Consider the following 20,170-nt stretch of genomic DNA (forward strand, 5'->3'; position numbering starts at 1 on the left):
CCACCCGCTGCCTCCACACACACACACACACACACACACGCACACACAAAATGACATCACTAAGCCTGGGGCGCTGCATTGCCTTTCCAAAACAAAGCCTCAAGGTAAGTGCAGTGAATTCATTTGTGTGTATGTGTGTGTCTGTAAGGTCGGGGGTGGGTCAGGGGGGGATGGTCGGAGGGTGAGGCTGTGTGATGAAGGGTAGAGGCTGGGCTTAAGGAGGAGAGAGAGAATTAGCAGGGAGAGTGAATGGAAGGGATCAACAGATGGAGAGTGCAGAGACTTCTTCCATATGTCTGCCTGCCTGTCTTCCTGCTCCATCTTTCTGAAATCTGTCAGATCAGATGCTTCCCACCCCTCCTTCCTCCCTCCCCATCTCCCTCCTCCTTCCTGCACATTCCTAGTCCTTGCCTTGTTTATTGTCTCTCTTTCTTTCCCACCGTTTTCTATCCACCATCCAAACACAGCCCACCTCGGATCGATCTTTCCCAAACAGAGAGAGGTGACTGACTTCAATCAGTCGCCAAAGTCTTTGTCACACCAATCAAACAGAATGCTTTCTGGCATGATATAATTTACTAAAGCAGCCAAAACCCCATGCAGAAGGAGACATTCATTGTTACCTTCATTATAGCTGATCCAAATGTGAGCTGGAGCATTTAGAGCCGCGTAGCCAACAACTCAGACCAAATGACAGAATGGGTGTGTTGTGCCATAAAATAGGCCACATCATGATTATGGAGAAACCCCAAAAACAATAAAAGTTTGTGGAGCAATTCTTGCTTAAATTAGATAAAGGAATATCGTGTGTGGGCAGAGACGCTGCTTTACGGCCCATCGACCTCACACAAGAAAGCGACACTTAAGGAGGGAAAGATGACGGGAAAAAGAAATTGTAAAGGAAGACATGTTGTCTTCTCCATCTGCAAGTTTTTAAAAAACATTGCATTTTATGTATTTAACCAGTGGTTCCCAGTATTTGGAGTTTGTGACCCCTTTAAACTTCCCATATGGTTTCAATAACTTCAGAGCTCAAAGAGGTCAATTTATCCAATTTCTCACCAAAAAGCAAATATTAGAGAAAACTCCAAAAACTGGAAACAGATTTATGTGTCAGAACTTTGTTTTTACTTCTTCTCTCTCCCATTAATCATCTCACGACGCCTCAGACATATCTTGTGACCCTTAGGAGGGCCCGACCCCTAGGTTGGAAACTGCTAGAATAAACTAGCTAACTTCATATTAAGTTGTTAAATCTAGCTCGAGCAGCTACACAATGCTGCTCACACATTGATGTATCGATATTGAAAATCTAATAATTTTATGTATAATAATAATCAGTCACAGGGGACATTTTACTGCAGAACGAGTACTTTTATTTTGACACTTTAAGTATATCTTTCTGATGATACCTGTGTACTTTTACTTTAGACTGAATGAAGGTATTTTAACGAACTTGAAATTGAATGAAAGAGCCGACCCTGCGGTGCTTTTTTATGTTTTGCTGTGACCAATATGTAGTGACCCGTTTCAAAACTGAATCCATTTATCAATTAAGTCATTAGTGGAGAAATTTGATGGCAGCGGCGGTGGGATCGAGGCGGAAAAGAAGTGTGAGGAGACGGACCAGGGGCATTCCATGGCGTCCCATGCGAGACCGGTGAACTCTGGGTAACCTGGTGGCTTGGCACACAGGGCCCTAAGGGTCAGGGAGGGGTAGAGGCACAGGAAGAGAGCGCGGCATGGCACAGGATGGCATGGGGCTACCAACAAAGTGCCGCATGGCCGCTGGGTGCCACACTGATTGAAAGAGCCGTCATTTGTTTCTACTTGTCATGTGGACGTCCCACTGCGGCCCTTTCTACAGAGGCCAGTTTGAACCAGAAAGGGCTGGTTCCTCTTGGATTTAATAGCTGATCCTGCAGGTCATCTGGGCAAAAAAAACCTGATAAGAACAGTCTTTTTCTGTCTCTGTTTCTCCTCCTTTTCTCTTTCTCCCCCTCTCCTCCCTCTGTACACCCCACTATAATGGAGGAAAATGAAGCAAGAGGTTGCAGGGGGCAGTGGCTGCGGAGCCAGACGTAGAGGGGGTTTACTGCTCTGCAATAAAACAGAACAAAAAACAGAAATATGCGGTCTGAAGGAGAGCTTTAGCGAACTCCAGAGGGGAGCAGAGCAGGGGGCCGGAGTTGGGGAGCATGTGTGTGCTTGTGTTTGTGTGCATGTGCCTATTGTGCAAAAACCCTCAGGTATTCAATCTCCATCTGATATAATGAAAATAATACTCCTGTTTTGATTAGCGTCTCCATGGGAATAAGAAGTGTGTAATTACAGTAGGTCTGCTCAGGACAATGGGGACAGTAGGAGAATAATTCTACATACAGACGCAGACATGGACTGACCAGCGGCCCCTAAATGCTCTTCTGTGAATCAAACTGCTGCAGCTGCATGTCTGTCCGGGTTATCTGCGTATTACTGAGCAACCTTTAGAAGAATAACTGTATCGGATGAACTTTGATGTTTGCGTGCATTGTGGTCCAAGTGAGACCAAAGGAGAGCGGCTCCGCATCAATTTAAGGACAACGTTGCCGTCCACTCTCACACATTGATCTATCTTTATCCCTCTCCCCTTGTTGTTCCAGCCGTCTATCGATTCTGCAAACTGAGCAGAAAAAACACTCTTTGCTTTCTGCGCTCCAAAGGTCACAGCGAGGGGTTGACTGAGTTGGGGCTGAAATCGTTTTAATACGGTAGTGCTGAGGTCAGCACTCTGTGTCCTTAGAGAGGGACGCTAAACGATCACCGGTTTAAGTCCCCATCATACCTTAGCCGACCTTAAAGGAATACAGGCCATCCAAACCACACAAAAAGCACATCTTTCCACTTACCGCTTATGATTTTGAGCCATGCGGATCGTTTCTGTTTTATTAGCCAAAGCTGTGGTGCTTAAATCATGGAAAACTGTATTTGAAAAACTGGACAACAAAGTGTTGTTTTTTTCCCAGAAACAGATATTCCACAGACTTCACTGTCAGCAGTTTTGGTAGGAAATATTTCTTCAATAAAAAGTAGTTCCAGTGATTTTTTTTGGTGTATAATTTGGGTGAACTGAATCCTTTAATTGACCTTTTAGAAATAATTATTTGAGTATGTTTTAGCCTGCCTGGAGTTAGATTAGCACAAAGGACAAAACAACCACCAAGTTGGGGCTTCAAATAGATTAAAACAACTACACTTTGTTATAAGACTACCTCATACCATCATGTAGGATTTGCCTAAATATAATATATAATATATAATAACCCAAATTATATCAGTTAATGGAAACTACGTTAAAACTGTTGACACATGCGTCTTTAGCTTCCACACATTTGGCAGCACTTCTTGACCTGCACCTGCATCCAGAGTGCACCTGGGCCATCAAACAGCTCTCACTGTGAGAACTCTTTCCTCTTGCCTCCCCTTCCTCCACCTCTCACTCCCTCCATCTCCCCTTCCTCCACCTCTCACTCCCTCCATCCCTCCACTCACAGGTGTTCTCTGAGTCTGAGTTTGCGTTTTGTGCAACGGTACTGACCCACTACGTCCAGGGTGTAGGTGTGGTTGATGCCTCCAAACTCGTTCTCCACCAGACAGGTGTAGTTGCCCTTGTCCGACGGCACCACGCTTTCCATGATCAGGGTCCAGTGCTGGCTTCGCACCTGGGTACGAGAGGCAGGGGGGTTCTCGTTACAAAGACACAGTCAATAAAGACACACATGCAGAGAAACGCAGGTGACAGTAAATGAGAAAGATGAAAAAAAAGAAAATGACAGAGGGGATTTGGTTGGAAGAGTGAAGCTGGAAAACAATATTGAGGCGGATGACAGGCTGCTAAACCCCACCCTTCTAGTCTAAGCCGTTTCACACACAGTTATTCATAATTTATTTGCAAAAATAGCTTCACGGCTGTATGGAATCCACAGGTGTGAGCTAACAATAGTGTTTCCGTCTGCACACTGAAGACAGACTATAGCTGCTGCTTGTTCAGGCCTACATTTCACACAATGGAGAGATTATGCCACAGGGCTGGGCTCAGGTACGGCTTTTGTCCAACATTTGTTGACTAAAAGCGAGAAACGAGCTGCCCACAGTGTATCTGACAGCCTGACTGTATCGTTTCCGTCACGTCGCGGCTGTTTTTTTGTCTGCGCTGTAATGAGTCTGCTGAAAGCCAAAGGGAAGCAACATTAGCAGCTACATCAACATAATCTGGCCCTAAACCTTCCTGGCAGGGAGATGTGTTTCCTCATAAACCGTCAGTCATTAACCAGGAACCTCAGACTCGTTCAGCATCACTGGAGCTTCTGATAAATTAAATCTGATTTAACTGTTATTCCACTCGATCAGCACGACTCTAGCATATACAGTAAATGCTGCTTGTTTAGAGAGACAAAGAGGAATTTAGGAGAAAAATAACTAAACTGCAATCCAAATAGACTCCCTCACAGGGGAGGAATTCTTCATATAAAGGCTAGTTGTAGCTGATTTCAGGCTTTTTTATACAAAGAGGAAATAAAACACAAGCTTTACTTTCCCATGACATAGAGATTCAGGTATTTTCAGCACATATAAATCAACTCGGAGTGTTTATTTCCCAAAATGGGACTAGAGCGAGAGACAAATTTACAAGGAAAGTCGTACATACATCTACAGTATATCATTATCCAGGTCCTCCTTCCAAGAATTAGGGAATGCATTTATAGTTTTAATTTGAAGTCAGTTTGGTTTTCTTTATGCAGAACGTTATAACCAAAGAGTTAGCACATCAAGCTCCTCCAGTTTAAACGTTAACCAGCTCAGCAACAGTGTTTGTAAATCACATTTCATAACAATAGAATCAAATGCTAGAATCACATACTAGTCTCCGACCAAAGCCGGTGGGACCTGTTCTCCCTGATTGAGTTACCTCAGCATTCTCATCTCAGTTCAACCCTGACGCGACTTACCTTCTCTATACGTTACTGTCTGGGGGCATTTAACCCTTAAGTCCCGGGCTTGAGTTTCTAATTGTTGGGGGTAAAGAACCATTTCCAGTTACAGTGAGAGGCTCTGCAAAGTATCCTGGTGAGAGGAGGCACACGGATGAGCAATTCCAATTTCACACCAGAAACCCTGCCCTCGTTTCCTCTGTCTGCTGTCCTCCCGTCTCTCCAGTGAAGGGTGGAAAAGGGGTGAAAGGACATACAGGGAAAGATTGGAAGAAGGAGGCTTGGCGTCCCTTGTAAATACATTCAGCCCAGAAGTACTGCAGCACAGAAAGCAGTAAAAAGCCAGTGGAGGCAGCGAGTTGACACTTGTAATAAAAAGTATGATGTATTGCTGTTTATCCTACCTTATACCCTCCCATGCGGTCCTCTTGGCGGAAAGGCCTGCTGTTTTTGAGCCAGCGCAGCTTAGGCCGGGGGTTGCCTCCCGCAGCACAGCGGAACTTGACTGTGTTGGCAGCTGGCACCGCATGCAGCTTCTTCTCCATCTTCGCTGACGAGGTCCAATACGGAGCGCCTGCAACCAGAGAACAGTTGGTGTTCAGTCAGGGTGAGATTTCCTAATCATGTCCTCAGCATTAACTGTTTGGCTTCAGGGCCTTGGACTGGCCAAGGCTGATATACATGGAAGCGTGACTGCAGAGGAGCCAAACCTGAACCGTTCCTAACACTCCCAGAGACCCCCCCCCACCCACCCACCCCCCACCTTTCCTTGGCAACACTCACTGCTCCGCTGTCTGCGTAACACAACGCAGAGCGCCACACTCACACAGTTAAATAAAAACACACACTTTCCCTGTAGGCTCGGCGGCGGTGTTGCAGAGGGGGGAAAAACATCAGCTCTGAGGGGAGAATGTGCCTGGGCGTTGCCAAGAGGGTAACTAGACCATCACATTCAATTTCATCTCATTCCACTTACCAGCTTTTTTTCTCTCCCTCCACTTCCTCCAATTACCATAGCTCCCCTGTTTATCTGCCACTTGGCTAGATATGGATGCTTATCACCGTTGGAAAATCATTATGCGCCATCAGGGGAGAAAATGAATGTCACGTTTAACGAAGGATTTCTCAACGCACACTTTTTGTCCAGATTATATCGACGGCAAACTCTCCTACTGGAAATCTGTCACCTTCCTTGTGTTTTGTCCATTCTCTGGTTCCCTCTTTTCTCCCAATTTCTGACTCTCAGTCAGCTGGATTTTCCTCGGAGCCCCCCACCCGCCCTTTCGCTCTGCACCTGGGAGTGTGATTGCCTAAGCAGATGGGGCTCAGAGGGGAAGAAAGTCAAACAACAACCCAAACGGTCTTCCACACCATCACTTCCTCTCCATATAAGCAACAGAGGGAATACCCACAGATAAGCCCACTACTGACTTTAGCATGACTCCAAACATGAGTTTACATCCCAGGAGAATATTCCCTCCACTCTCTATCCCGCCTGTCCAATCTGCATACTATCGGACACCTCCCATCATTTTCTCTGGCACGCACCACCGGACAAGTCGCACATACTTGGATAGTAAAGTCAGTAAACAGCGCTCTTCCTTCCTGCATACGGCGAGTGCTCAAACTATAATTAGTCATCCCCCTTTCTTCTTCTGTGCTTCTCTTCCTGTATCTTCACCTCTCAGTCCCCCCTCCATTTCTCTTCGTCCACTCTCCCTGTCATCACTCCGTCCGTTCAGACAGAGACAGATTAGGTGGTAGACTGGCCCATTGCGAGGCAGTCTCTCCGAAATGACCTCTGACCCCAAACTGGCAGCCGGGTCGGAGGATGAGGTTGGGACATGAAAGGTGAGCGGTGCTGTTTCCCATGCTCTCCGTCCGGAGGGGCAGCACTTCAAACAAGACGACCCCCAGACCTCTCTCCAGATGAAGCCAAGCTCTCGCTGGCCCGACTGCTGCGGACGCCAGGAACCCCCGCCTCCCCCAAAGCCCCGTGCATCCGGATCCCCGCTCACGGCTGTTTATCCTAAGCTGGCCTGGGGTGAGCTGAGGTTATCGAACTCCTGCGCAATGAGTCAAGATTCTTTCTCTCCAAGTTCCTCCGGAGAGCTAAATCCATCAGTGACCCAAAGTAGTTTTTCAACGTTGAAATGTTTTCTCCATGTCTTTACCATGCATCTGATCTATGCAAGCTGTACAAGGCAGTTTAGGGCCAACAATGCGAGATTTCAATAGTATTGGTCCTGCATGTGGAAACCATGTATCTCCAAAATGTCAGCTTTATAAGGAGCTAATAGAAACACCCATGTTTCAAGATTTGTGCCGATGCATTTTTTAGCTGATCCAAAGAGTTTTTAAAGAGTTTAAGAAGCAGGAGAATTTTCTCCACCGACAGTAGTCTTTTCTGAAAAAATTCTAAATCAAGTATCGCTAAATCCTGATCGTGACATCAACTTCTTCCAATTGAGGCCCACCCACTTCAAAACAAATGAGTTGAGCTCGGACAAAATAATAATACTGAAATCACTGTTGTGAAAAAGCCAAAACTGTTTTGGCAGAAAATTGCGTGTTCACGAAGGACCCCATTACCCGCTGTTACCCAGCTTTTAAGAGCCTTTCATATGTTATTGTCAAAACTTTTTTCTTGTAACCTTCCAACTTTATTTCCACAAAACATTGACTTTTTTCTAGAAATTATGACTTCATCGTCATAATATAATATTCTTCTCAACAACTTTTTTCCCTTAATATGAATTTCTTTTCAAAATACTATGACTTTCTTTTAGAAACCTCTAATTTGTTTTGCACATAATCTTCAACTTAAAGTTGCTCACTGGAGGCCTGAAATACAGTTTATTTTTTTAATTTTTAATAGATTATTTTTTTAAGATCATCTATGAAGATATAATATTTATTCATGAACAATATAAAACCTGTTCTCTCTAGCCTGTGCACGAGTGCTTTAGCTGCATGCTGTATGTCTCAGGCTTAACTTTAATAATGCAGGTGAGATAGATCTATTCTTCCGTGGACATCCTGCCGTGCAGCTTCAGCTAAAGAAGAGGCACAATGACAATGAGTGAGGATGTAAACAGTAAGTCGTCAACAAGGACAGACACTTTGCAACAACAACAGGACTGAACGCAGAAAGCAAAGCTCCACGTGGCTCTTTAACTCCATCATGACATCAGTGCTACCCTCCTCCGCCCCCCTCCCCACTCTCACCCTTCCCCTAAACACAGTTCCCCTCATCCTGTAGAGGCTCTTCCACGTCTCCTCCAATAACACCACCCACGGCTGACGATGGACAAACACACTTTTGTGGTTCAATCTTCTATACAAAGTCAAATCAAAATGCTCTGTTTTGCAGTGGCCTGATGCCCAGCCCCTTCTCAGAGCTCCAGAAAAAGAAAAAAAAAGCCACGATTATAAAGCTACACCCCGCACTCTCCGCTCTCATTCCCTCCCACGCCTACATGCACCCTCCTCCCTCGCTCCAATCCTCGGCGCCTCGGCCAAGGCTCCACGCCATGCTCAGAGAAGTGCTGGTACCGATCCAACAACACCCCCCACCACCTCCTCTCCCCTGCTTCTTTTCCTTCTCCTCTTCTTCCCCCTTTCTTTTAATAACAATCTCGGTTTTGAATTTTCAGAAACGCACACGGCGAGAAAATGCGACTGTAATGCCAGAACAGCTTTCTCTTTGTTTTCTAACAGCTTATTACCACCAGAATGGCTGGATCTTTTCCCTCTCCCCCATTTTTCCTCTTGCTGAGTTCCTCTCTCTCCCCCATATTTAATGGATTTCAGGCAATTACAGTCAGCCCAAAAGTGGAGGAGGAGGTGGACTCACGGTGAGACGTGATGCGTGTGGAGAATTTTAACAAGATGTGGAAGCCCTCGTCTTTACTGCAGTGTGTATGTGGACGCATGCATGTGTGCACGTGGCTACATAACCACATTACTACCCCAGATACTCACCAACGCATAGACAAACTTGGGTAAAAACTTTCTCTTTCTCTCTCACACACACACACACACACACACACACACACACACACACATACACACACACACAGGCCCATCAGGTGGGTAACTGGGTCCAGATGGGTTGTTTTTCATAATGGATGAGCCCAGCTGACTGGCTGGCTGGCTGGCTCCATGAGGCCTGACTACCTGAGAGACACTGGCTAAAGGAATGTCAGGAATCTCCGTATTCCCTGGAGACACACACACACACTCACTATGCAACACGCACTCCAAAATCTCCCAGTTTAGGCCTCGACAGGAATGCTAAGGTATAGAATAGCAGAGATGCGAGTGCAGGGCAGAGTTCACATGAGTTTTGGCGTTGCTAACAGCTGCTGTCTCCTCCCGATCACAAAAGAATAGAGAACCATCCGCTTTCTCTCCTGCCTTAATCATAATCGCACAGTCGCAACTGTGCTAATAAACACTGACAAAGCTAAGTAGATTATTTCGCTTAGGGATTAAGTCTTTGTAAGTGTTTGGCTATCACAATCAGCATTCCAGACTTAAGTTTTGACATGCTGTTAGGGAAAGCTCGTTACTGTTTTAGACAATTACAGATAGATTGCAGCTTTAGATATGGGGAGATATGCCACTTTAAAATGTTGGATGTTTATTTTTTTGTCATGTCCAAAATGTGCATCTTCAGTGTGACATCTCTGCTGGTTTCACTGAACTCTCACCCATGAGAAGTACTGTTTGATGTTGCATCATTGAATCATACATGGAACAACATGCTGACCATTTACACTGTGCGACTGCACATTTCTCTGCATTTATTCTCCCTATATATCCCTTTATTTCCCAAAATGCTACTGTAGGAAGTAGGGCTGTCTATCGATTAAAATATTTAATTGCGATTAATCGCATGATTGTCCATAGTTAATCGCGATTAATCGCAAATTAATCCATCATTTTTTATCTGTTCAAAATGTACCTTAAAGGGAGATTTGTCAAGTTTTTGATACTTATATATGTTAAAAAAATATGCTCAAATCATAACGTTTACTTTGACAGCCCTAGTTGGAAGTAATTTGTGCTACTATGAGAGTGAGGGTTGAGTTCACGATAGAAACAACATTTCACAGACAGAGAGAGGGATTGTGGAGAGAGATCAGTGCACCCACAGGCTTCTACTGTCGCTTAATGTGCGTTTGCTGTAGTGCGCCTAAGTAGTGTGAGAGTTGGTGAGGAAGGGTAGCGCATCATTAACTCTTTCATCCCTCTTTTTTCGTTTCTTCCCATACTCACTTATTTGCTCTCCGTCCGCCCCCGTGTCCTCCGATCGCTCTGTATCGTCCTCATCATCCCCCGACGAGATGGCATCTGCACAGAGTAACCACGGTTACTGCCGTCCTTTTCGCAATCCGCATACACAGACGTACAGCATCGCATGCAAAAATTTCATGCAGTCACTTTCTCGCAAATTTGCACGCACAAATTTGTAAAGGAAATGCTACTCTAGCGGTACACACACACACACACACACACTGGAGCCCAGAGTCGTGCAGGAAGAACAAAATTCAGGCTCTTCATCCCCGGCTATGTCTCCTCCATGGCCACTTCCTGGATTCAACCGAGCTCTGCAGTCCGACCCTAAATCTCCAAACTCCCTGTCCCATCCTGACCTGTCTGATCCCTGACTCACCTGTGACATTCACTATGAAGCAGACCGTGTCTTTGCCCACGCTGGTGCAGGTGTACAGGCCCGAGTCCTTGGCCGTGGCATCACGGATCTGCAGCACCTCGTGCTCTATCACCGTGCGATTGTTGGTGCCCAGAGAGCTGCCGTCTTTGGTCCAGGTGATGGTCCCCGTCGGCGGCAGAGGGCAGCTCAGCTTCAGCAACTCCCCCGGGTGCACTGAGCACACCGTGGGCTTAGAAATTTGGTATTTGTTCGATGCCTCTGCAGAGCGAATGGGGGGGAGGAGGTTGAAGGGGGCAAAGGACAGATTGGAGGAGGAAGAGGGTGCACAAGAAGGAGGAAAAAGAGAGGTGGGAGAGGAAGAAACAAGCCATAGTGTAAGAAACAAAAACACCATATCACCCCCAATGGATGCACTTCAATCAACTTATGCAGGAGGAGCAATACAGAGAAGAGGAGGCCCATTTCTGTTAAACCGTCACACCAACATATCGTTACCACAAATCCCCAGTCAGTCATTTGAAATGGAGCCCTTTAGAAAATACCACTGTTGTGTTATAAGTGTGCAGAGTGATTGGCGTTTATAGATTCAGAGCATGCAGTTACGGCCAGCAGCGTGTGTAGAGGAAAACAATCGATGCTTTGAGAGCAGGTGAGAATTGGACATCGCAACCCCCCCACCACCACCACCACCACCACCACCCCATCACCCATCCCTTTTAGCAGAGATGCCAAGCAGCCAGTGTGTATGGATGAATAGGAGCAGTACAGACAGACCTCTGCAGCCTAAATAAAGGTAATAAAAGTCCAGCACGTCTGCCCATCAGAAAGGAAAGCAGCCAGAAAGGTCTGGGACGGAAGCGGTTGTCAGGCAGGGGAAGGGAGAAGGGGTGGGGGGGATGGAGGGGGGCGGGTCTCTCCTTTTTGGCGTTCCTTCGGTTTTGACTCTGCGCCTAAGCTTCGAAAACCTTGACCTGGCTGTAGCCTGACTCTTGTGTCTGACTCCTGTTTTCCATCTCTCTCTCTCTCTTCTTGGTTCTCTTTCACAACACGGCCATGGAGGATCTACAACCGCTGCCCAGGACCTGCCGGCCAAGGCACAGAGCAAGAAACTCCTGTCGACTCCAAAGTGCATAAAACCTTCACTTCTGGGACAAAATCCAAATCCGTCTGTGAGTGCATGTGTGTACACCGTGTCCTCTAACTTGTACAACAGCACGGAGAGAACGAGGTGAATGTCCAATATATCAAAGAGAGTCCGTAGCTGAGACTGCACTTCTACATCACGACAGATTTCATACGTTAACTCTAAAAAACTGTGACTGAATGTTGAGCAAAAGGGGGGAAAACCTGTCTGAAATGCAAGCTGGGCTTCTGCCACATACTGTATACCGAAGCCAATCCAAGTCACACTGAGGCTCTTGCAGACTTTAACACACACACATTCATGCACAAATGTGTACATTCACTACGCCCAAACGTAGTGCAACCATCCACAGTGAGAAAAGACTGGAAGAAATTCCAAGCTCTTTTTATTGCAGTACAAAAATGTCCAAAACTGTTTGTGTTTTTTTTTCCAGAGGGAACTGAAGGAGAGCGGCTAAAAAGAAAGGGATTACAAAGATTGGAGAGGGGAAAGTAGCAACAATGGAAAAGCATAGGAAAAAGCCAGCGATGAAGGTATATGTGTTTGACTGAAGGCTGATAGGTGTAATTATAGAGGCGTGCCACTGCCTCTCCCAGCCTTTCCTGTACCTCAATACACCTTTTCAACAACATTCCTCCCCCTTTATTGTGCCCTGCATGTGTGTTAAATGTAAAGTATACACACACACACACACACTCTAGCCTCGACAGGAAGGGAAAGTCATTCCGCCACAAGCCAGCGGTCGAGGCATGTGTGCGAGCCTCCAAACATTCCCCCCGGGCAAGTAGACGCACACAGGTACAGTTCCTGTATTGTGTTTTTTTTCTCTCCCTCTTTCCTTCGATCCGGAAATAATTAACCCCTCCTTCTCCGTCCGGGACTGAGTGTGTGGTCTGATAAGAGGTGGAGCTCCTGTGCTGATTGATGGGAGCTGTCTCCGCTACCTTTTACGACATGGTTTTCCACACCGGGGGCCTCTGCGTTTTTGCTTTGACATTATTACTGGCTTCAGCTTTTCCTTTGCTGTTTTAATTTGAGAGATTGTAGAGATGTCGTAACTACCAGGAAACAAAGCGGTGTAGGTATCTGCTGCGGGGAAGTTATAGCAGGTATGGACAATAGTAAGATGGTTGAGGCTGACGTAGCAACGCAACACCTGGAACGTACTACATACACACACAATACTGTCTGTCAGCACATTGAAGAGAAAGGGAGGTGCTTCATAGAAAGATGATACTCATACAGACACATGGATGTGTGTGTGAGTGTGTTACACTTCAAGGAGAAGAGGAAGAAGGAGACAGGGAAGGAGGGAGGTATATGGAAAGGAGAGGAATCTCTCCAAATGGTGCATCTGATTTAAGAAAGCATGCACGTGTTAGTTCTACCTTCATTTTCTTATCACTGCTGTGTCCATCTGTCCCCCTCCATCAACTCCTCCTCCTCCTCCTCCTCCTCTGCCTGCTGCTGCTGCTCCTTCATTTCCCTCTTTCACCTTCCCTTCAGCTTCCCCCTTCCCACACATCTCCATCCCCCTCCGGCTCCCACCCCGCAGACCCAGCAGACCCAACCCTGACCCGGCCCAAACCTGTTGACACCTCCAGCATGCCCGATTGTTCATGGGAACCGGTGTCACGTAAGCACACTCACACACACACACACAGTGAATGCAGCAAGAACCTAAAGAAAAAATAATGATACAGAATTTGCACTTTAATAAATGCATGTATCAGACACGTGCACACCAGGAGATACAGGCCTACACACAAACTCACACACACCTTGCTCCACTTGTAGAGAGTTTACAAGGGTCCGGGGATGCATGCTGAGTTGAAGAGTTGAAACACTTCACTGCAGATTTTTCATCTCTGCAAAGTTTCATCCCCCTCTGCAGCACAGGAGGGGGCGGCAGCCTCTCCATCTCACGCACGATTTCTATCAAACAGCTTTCTCCTCTCCCCTCCCTCCATCATCACTATCATTTTGCCTCTCTTCTCCTGAAGCACACCTTCATTTCAAAAACCCATCTCTCTCTCGTTCTCTGACAGCTATTACAAGTGTCTATCAGGTGTGATAGATCCAGGCTGTCCTCTCCTCGCCATCTCTTCGTCCTCATTCGCATCGTCTTGGCTGACAATAATTAGTCTCGCAGCCCGAGTGTCTGCGGCAAAAAGCAGCAAGCAATTTCCCACCAATGTCTCCTCCTCGGCCGTCTGTCTTCCTGTCTGTCTGTTAAGGGTGGAGTTTAAGACAGATTTTCTTACGTCTATGATCTTATGAGTTCACTTCTGCAGAGAGGCTGCAAATCTATTCTCCCATCTCCTCCCCGTAGTGTTCTGCACAATGGGATAGGTGGACTAAATGTAATGACTGCCATCTCGGAGGCACACACTCAGCATGCATGCAGACCAACAAGCACACACACACACACACACTACCAAATCACATTATCTCTGCTGCCCTTCTTATCCCTCCTTTTTCCCTCTCCTCTTTCCTCTACATCCTCCTCACATAGTCAAATCCCAGGACTTTTCTCCCCCTTTTTGTCTCTCCCTCTTTTCTGATGTCAGTGTCTTTTCACATTCAAATCCCTCCTTAGCTTTTTTTTTTTTATTATGACAAAGGAGCAGCTCCATGAACTGGCTCCTGCTGGCGTCCATGGCAACAGCCCCTCCGCTTTCGCCCACCCCTTCACCCCTCATCAAGGCATTCCCTGAACCCCACCCGACCCCTTTAACCCACTGGCTACTACTCCCTTATCTCCAGAAATCTTCTTAAAGGTTGGCACTGTAGTGACCCTCAGAGCAGTGCTTTCCTCTATTTTCAATATCGATGAATCTACCAATTCTTTTTTTCCCATCGTAACTTCCCAGAGCCAAGGGTGACATCTGCAAATGTCTTGTTTAGTTCAAGCCAGCAGTCCAAAACCCAAAGATATTAAGTTTACAATGATATAAAACAGAGAAAAGGAGAAGGTGTAACCAGAGAACCAGAAAACATTTGGCATGTTTCATTACTTCTTACTTGAAAAATGACTGACATGATTGATTGATTATCAAAACAGTTGTTGATTATCTTTCTGTCGATAAACTAATATATTAATCGACTAATTGTTTCAGCACTTTTTTCCAGAAAAGTGAGCATGCAGGAGGCTCAGTGCCTTGCACAAAAACAAGTCGAAAGATCATACTCTAAAAATATTTTGAGTAGGTGCAGCATCATCTAATTAAAATGCATACTTTTTTTTAGGAAATTGCATCTTCATTTTTGTATCAGAGTCTAGTTTCTTAATCTATATATTTTTTTAAAATTGTATTCATCACCTCCGCCAAGTTCTGTTTTCAGTTCTGTTTGTTTGTTTGTTTGTCAGCAGGATTACAGAAAACTACTGGCTCCATTTTCATGAAACTTAGTGGAAGAGTGCAGCATGGACCAAAGAAGAAACCATAACATTTTGGAGCGGATTGGCCTTGGCTCAGATTCCCCTCTGCCTCCTGCCGTACACCGGACAGTCCTCTGAGACCTGAGAGGCACAAGCTGGCGCAGGTAGCAGCTCTTCCCAGCCTCTTATCAGACAGGTGTGAGATCGAGCGCTGGAGTGACAAGGTACTTTCTGGCACATCAGCCAAGGCAAATAACACACACTCACAACCACCAACACACTCAACCCTCAAGATTAACACCGGCCAACGGCAGGCTAATAAAAGTCATTGTGTGAGGGCCATATATTCAGCCCCACCGCCCCCCCCCCCCCCCCAGTCACACCACCGGCCGACACACTGCGTTTGTTTAGAGTTCAGTTCCATTGCCATCGCCACGGTCACACACACACAGACACACACTCTGTGTCATTAACCGGCCAGCTGAGTCTTTTATTCTTTTACCACCGCACTCCTACTGTGTAGATAGTACTGTGTTACAGATGGGTACTAAGCCTGCAACTCCGTCACATTCCCACCTTCACATACAACTGCCAACAGTCTACTGAAAACTATGATGTTAATTAGCAGTCTATAATCATCATGGTTGTGAAAGAAATAAAGAAAATTGTGTTTAACACAAGCTGACTATATTAAATAAGGTAAAACCTACTGGTGGAAACCTGATTAAGAGTAGAAATCATGCAGCAAATAAACACAGAAATGTGCCAAGAGAGAGAGAGAGAGAGAGAGAGACCAGAAACTCAAGAAATAAAACTTGTCTTTTGTTGACAAGCCTCCATCCGTTTCTTGCGTCTGTCTGAGCATGAGAGACTCATCCTTGAGACATAATGTACCCGTTATTTATTTAACCACTCAACTCTTTTGAAGTATTTGCCTCCATGCAGATCAGAGCATTTTCTAAGGAACAGAGTTTGGCAGCGATTGCACCAAAGTACAGCCAGACCATGAGCTGACTTTTGTCAGCTGCACTCACATTCAGCCTTCAATGTTCCTGTCTGGTGCCACATTCATTCTGCGTTATATGCAAAGAGAACAGACCAGAGAGCAGAGAATGTTAAAGACACATACCTGCTGTCTTTGGTACCATTGTTATTCAGCTCACTCAGAGTATTTTAATCACAGAGAGTGCCTGGTACAAGGTAAACACTGTAGATACTGAAGTGGCTACAGGGACAACAATAGGTCTGTTGTGGAGGCCTTAACCAGGGCGCTAGCTCTACTTCTACTGTTACAGCAGCCACAGGTAAACAAACTAGCAGGGCCACCAGGGGTGCAGGCGTGGGCTCTACAGAGACAACATTGATATTCAATCTGATGAATCTACAGCAATTACTGCTCCCACACATAAGCAGCGGTGTGACCCAGGCTGCAGGGCAGAGAGGGGTGGAGGTGGGGGGGGGTCGGATATCCTTAACGTCTCTGAAGAAGGCGGGACCAGCCAATCTGTCTCCCTAACATCTAAGCCCTACAGGTGACACCAGCGCAGCCCATCGGGAGCAGTGAACGGAAGGAGACACACTGATTCAATCACACACAGCTGCAGTTAAAAATAAAAAATCTATGTTTGCCATGTGCGGCAGGGAAACTGACTCGGGATCAGATAAGCGGGTTCTCTGTGCCCCGTTGATCCCTCATCATGTGACCCCCAGGTCTAGCCACTTAATCTCCAGTCACATGACTTCACCGCAGCTCTGTAATCTCTCCATCTAAAGGAGAAGTCAAATATGCACAAATCCTCTTAGACCTTTCCTGGAGGATTGTATAACTCTGGAAAACTCTCCCTGTCCTCTCTGTGGCCATGTAGCGTAGCGTCCGGGCCATGTGGGGGCTCTGAACCCGCTGGCTCGGAGCCAAACAGTCTGCGACAGGACAGAACAACAAAAACATCAACAGGAGAGGAGAGCTCCAGTGGCCTCTCATCATGGTAGGTAAGAACGATACCTGACCTCGAGGGCAAAGGGCAGGACATGCTACAGAGTGGATGTGTGTGTAGAGGGAGAGGTGGGGGAGGTGGCTTAAAAAAAAAAAGTGATGCTCTGTTGTTGGCCCAACTTACAATTAGCATGCTGATTAAAGCCCAGGAACAAAAGGCTTTGGAATGTGAGTTACCATCCATCACAACAACTCTAATTAGCTGGTTTCTGACCAGACTGGAGACAGAAAATGGAGAAGCCTCAAAAGAAAAGGAAAAAAAGCTCTCACAAAAGGTTTCTCAGATGTTTTTGCCATTAAAAAATGACTTAACAATATTAAAATTCCTCAACTTTGCAGGAAACGGAGTGCAGGCAATCGTGACGCAAAGAAACAAAGCAAAGCTCTGAACTCTGTACCCTAATTTCTCCCTTTCCCTCCCTCTTTGTGCTTCTTTCCAGGCAAGCAGGGCATGAGAGAAATGCCAGCATAAACACTGTCCCACCCTCCTTCACAGCTCTCCCTTGTCCTCCCACGCCGGGTCACAAACCTGCCTTCAACACTCAAGTATACCCTGAACTACCACAGACATCGGCGGCAGAAGTACAACAAAAAAGTGTGACGCCTCACGGTGAGGAAAACAAGAGGCTTGCCATGCTGAGGTTAGTTGTTTTCCTTCAGTTTATTTATTTTAATCCCCCCAAAGTCTTACATAGACTCAATTCATTCTACTTGTTAGACTTTTAGTGAAGTTTAAACGGAGAGAAGAGCTAAAAAAACATTTTATCTGCAAGAAATTTCAGAAAGACTAACTTGTGAGTGTATAAGTGACGGAGAAACCATGTTGTTTTGTTATTGTTCTATCTTCAAATGGATAAAACTGTAGACATTTAAATATCCCTCATTTTGCTGGAGGTCAATAGTGGATTTTCATCCATTGACGTTTAAAGTTAGATAAGGACAGGAATTCTAAGGAAAGGATGCATATCAAACTTGACACACCTACACCTGCTCTCTGAAAACAAACCAAACAAATGGTCGCTCCACCTCCCACCCACACTCTTCTTTTCTGTCCCTTCCCGTCCCCCGCTGCTTACCTTCAGGTTCCAGAGTTGCCTCCTCCTCCTTGGTGGCGGTGAGTGGTGGCCGGGCCACGCTGACGGTCAGCAGGGACAGCAGGACAGCGGCCAGCAGCCAGGCCCACGAGGCCATCCCGTTAGTGGGGGCAAGCGCTCCCCATATCCCCCTTCTCCACCTCCCCCTGGACACTGATCCCATCGGAGGGGGTCCGCCCAACCATCAACTGCTGCCGGGTCGGCCTGTCACTCAGTGGAATTCACCCAATCACCTGGGCTGAGAGTTGAGAGAGGGAAAAAGAGGAAGGGAAGGTGGTGGCGGAGGGATGAGCAGCAAGAAGGGGGGGAATAGAACATTTGTTAGTGTGGAATAATAATTTCAAATAACTTATTTCTGCACCATTAAGCCTCCTTAACTCTATTTTGACAAAGTGAGACGGACAACTGAAACGAGAGAAAGCAACAGACAACAGTGTTTCAAAATGCTGTCAAACAAGCCATGCCACAGACATACCGAAGCTGTGAGGCACACACACACACACACACACACACACACACACACACAACCTACATCTCTCTTTGCTTTTCATTTATAATTATACGCATTTAAATATGTTTTAGAGAAACCAATTAAGAGCTCTGTAAAGTCTTTGTGTTCACAGTCTAACCAGTTCGATGAGTCACACCACTACAATACAGCTCAAGGATCAGACTTTTTCGAAGTCTATCAAATTTCACACAAATCTGATGTTTATTAAGATAAGATAAGATAAGATAAGATGAACCTTTATTAATCCCCGGAGGGAAATTCAGGTGTCAAAGCAGCAACATCAGCAAACAGAGTGAAACACAGGAGAGGTAAAGGTATACAAAAATTATAAAAACAATAATAGAGATATAAAAGATACAGAGTGAATGGGTGAACATAGTGTGTGCAGTCCGTCAATAAAAAAAAGTGCAGTATGTGCAAAAAAAAATGTAATATGTACATATATGCAGTCTATAAAGTGGTATATAGGATGTATAGTGTAAAGTAAGTGTGGTTAGAGTCCAAGATCATCCTCTCATTTTACCACACCGCCTCTGTTTTTTTTCTTCCTCCAAATAAAAAATAAAATGTATTCTTAACAGATGAGGCATAATATGTTATGAAAATATCACTGGCACTGTTATGGACATCATATCAGCCAATGTGGCACCAGTATGGTTGAGTTGGATGTCGTTTATTCTAACAGATGCTCCAAACCTGTTGCCCATCACGCTGCTGCACCAGTGTTAATTGTATTCTCTTACGAGGCTCTTATTGCATTTGCGTGACTCGATTATGAAACCAGTAAGGCTTTAATTGAAATGCAATATTGCAATATTGGCTACACACACACACACACCAATCTGTTTAGCCAGACATCTGCCTGGTTGAACGGTGCTCCTCCAGTGTCTCAGGAGGTTTGGTGAAAGTCACGCTTCTCTGAGCTCCTTCTGCTCCAGCTGGATGGATCGATTGGTTTTCACCCGCAAAAGAACACATGTAGTTTGACTTTTAGAGAGGCTGATGTATCTTTAATTCACCCCCTCAGGGATTGCACATGACGTCAGGGGTGAATCCCTGAATTCTGACTTTATTAAGAGAGATATGCACCGGTTTGATTTTGCAATTAAGGCGAATAATTCTGCATAGTTCCAGCTCAAGATGTATGAATTATTAATGGATTGTAAACCAATCAGTGCATCATTAAGTTTACTGCAGTCTGAAAACTTTACAGCAGGACGAATAGAGACCAGAATCACCCAGAAACCATTGACTTTACATCAGTTCAAAGTGTGTATAGCACACTTTGAACTGAAAAAAAAAGTTAAATAATTTGTACAATTACACTCCAACATTTGCATGGGATGATAGTGTTGTTTTTGATTTGATACCACAGACAATAAAACAAAATCTAGAT

The 20,170-nt window shown here is 45.5% G+C and overlaps 1 protein-coding gene across 9 annotated transcripts in view; it reads right to left on the reverse strand.

The window, feature by feature from the left end:
* Positions 1–20,170, reverse strand: part of fgfr2 (fibroblast growth factor receptor 2) — a 41,056-nt gene that overhangs the window by 18,848 nt on the left and 2,038 nt on the right. For 6 of the 9 annotated variants that reach the window (XM_037781829.1, XM_037781825.1, XM_037781822.1 and 3 more), the window contains exons 2-6: positions 18,246–18,501; positions 10,651–10,908; positions 10,254–10,328; positions 5,375–5,544; positions 3,578–3,701 (exon numbers count right to left, since the gene is read on the reverse strand). In XM_037781829.1, coding sequence (XP_037637757.1) covers positions 3,578–3,701; positions 5,375–5,544; positions 10,254–10,328; positions 10,651–10,908; positions 18,246–18,426 — 808 coding nt within the window. In that variant the 5' untranslated portion in view covers positions 18,427–18,501. The remainder of the gene's footprint in view (positions 1–3,577; positions 3,702–5,374; positions 5,545–10,253; positions 10,329–10,650; positions 10,909–18,245; positions 18,502–20,170) is intronic. The other 3 variants (XM_037781830.1, XM_037781826.1, XM_037781828.1) reach the window with 2 other exon arrangements.

The sequence above is a fragment of the Sebastes umbrosus genome, chromosome 10 (genome assembly GCF_015220745.1).
Source record: "Sebastes umbrosus isolate fSebUmb1 chromosome 10, fSebUmb1.pri, whole genome shotgun sequence".
NCBI classification, from domain to species: Eukaryota; Metazoa; Chordata; class Actinopteri; order Perciformes; family Sebastidae; genus Sebastes; species Sebastes umbrosus.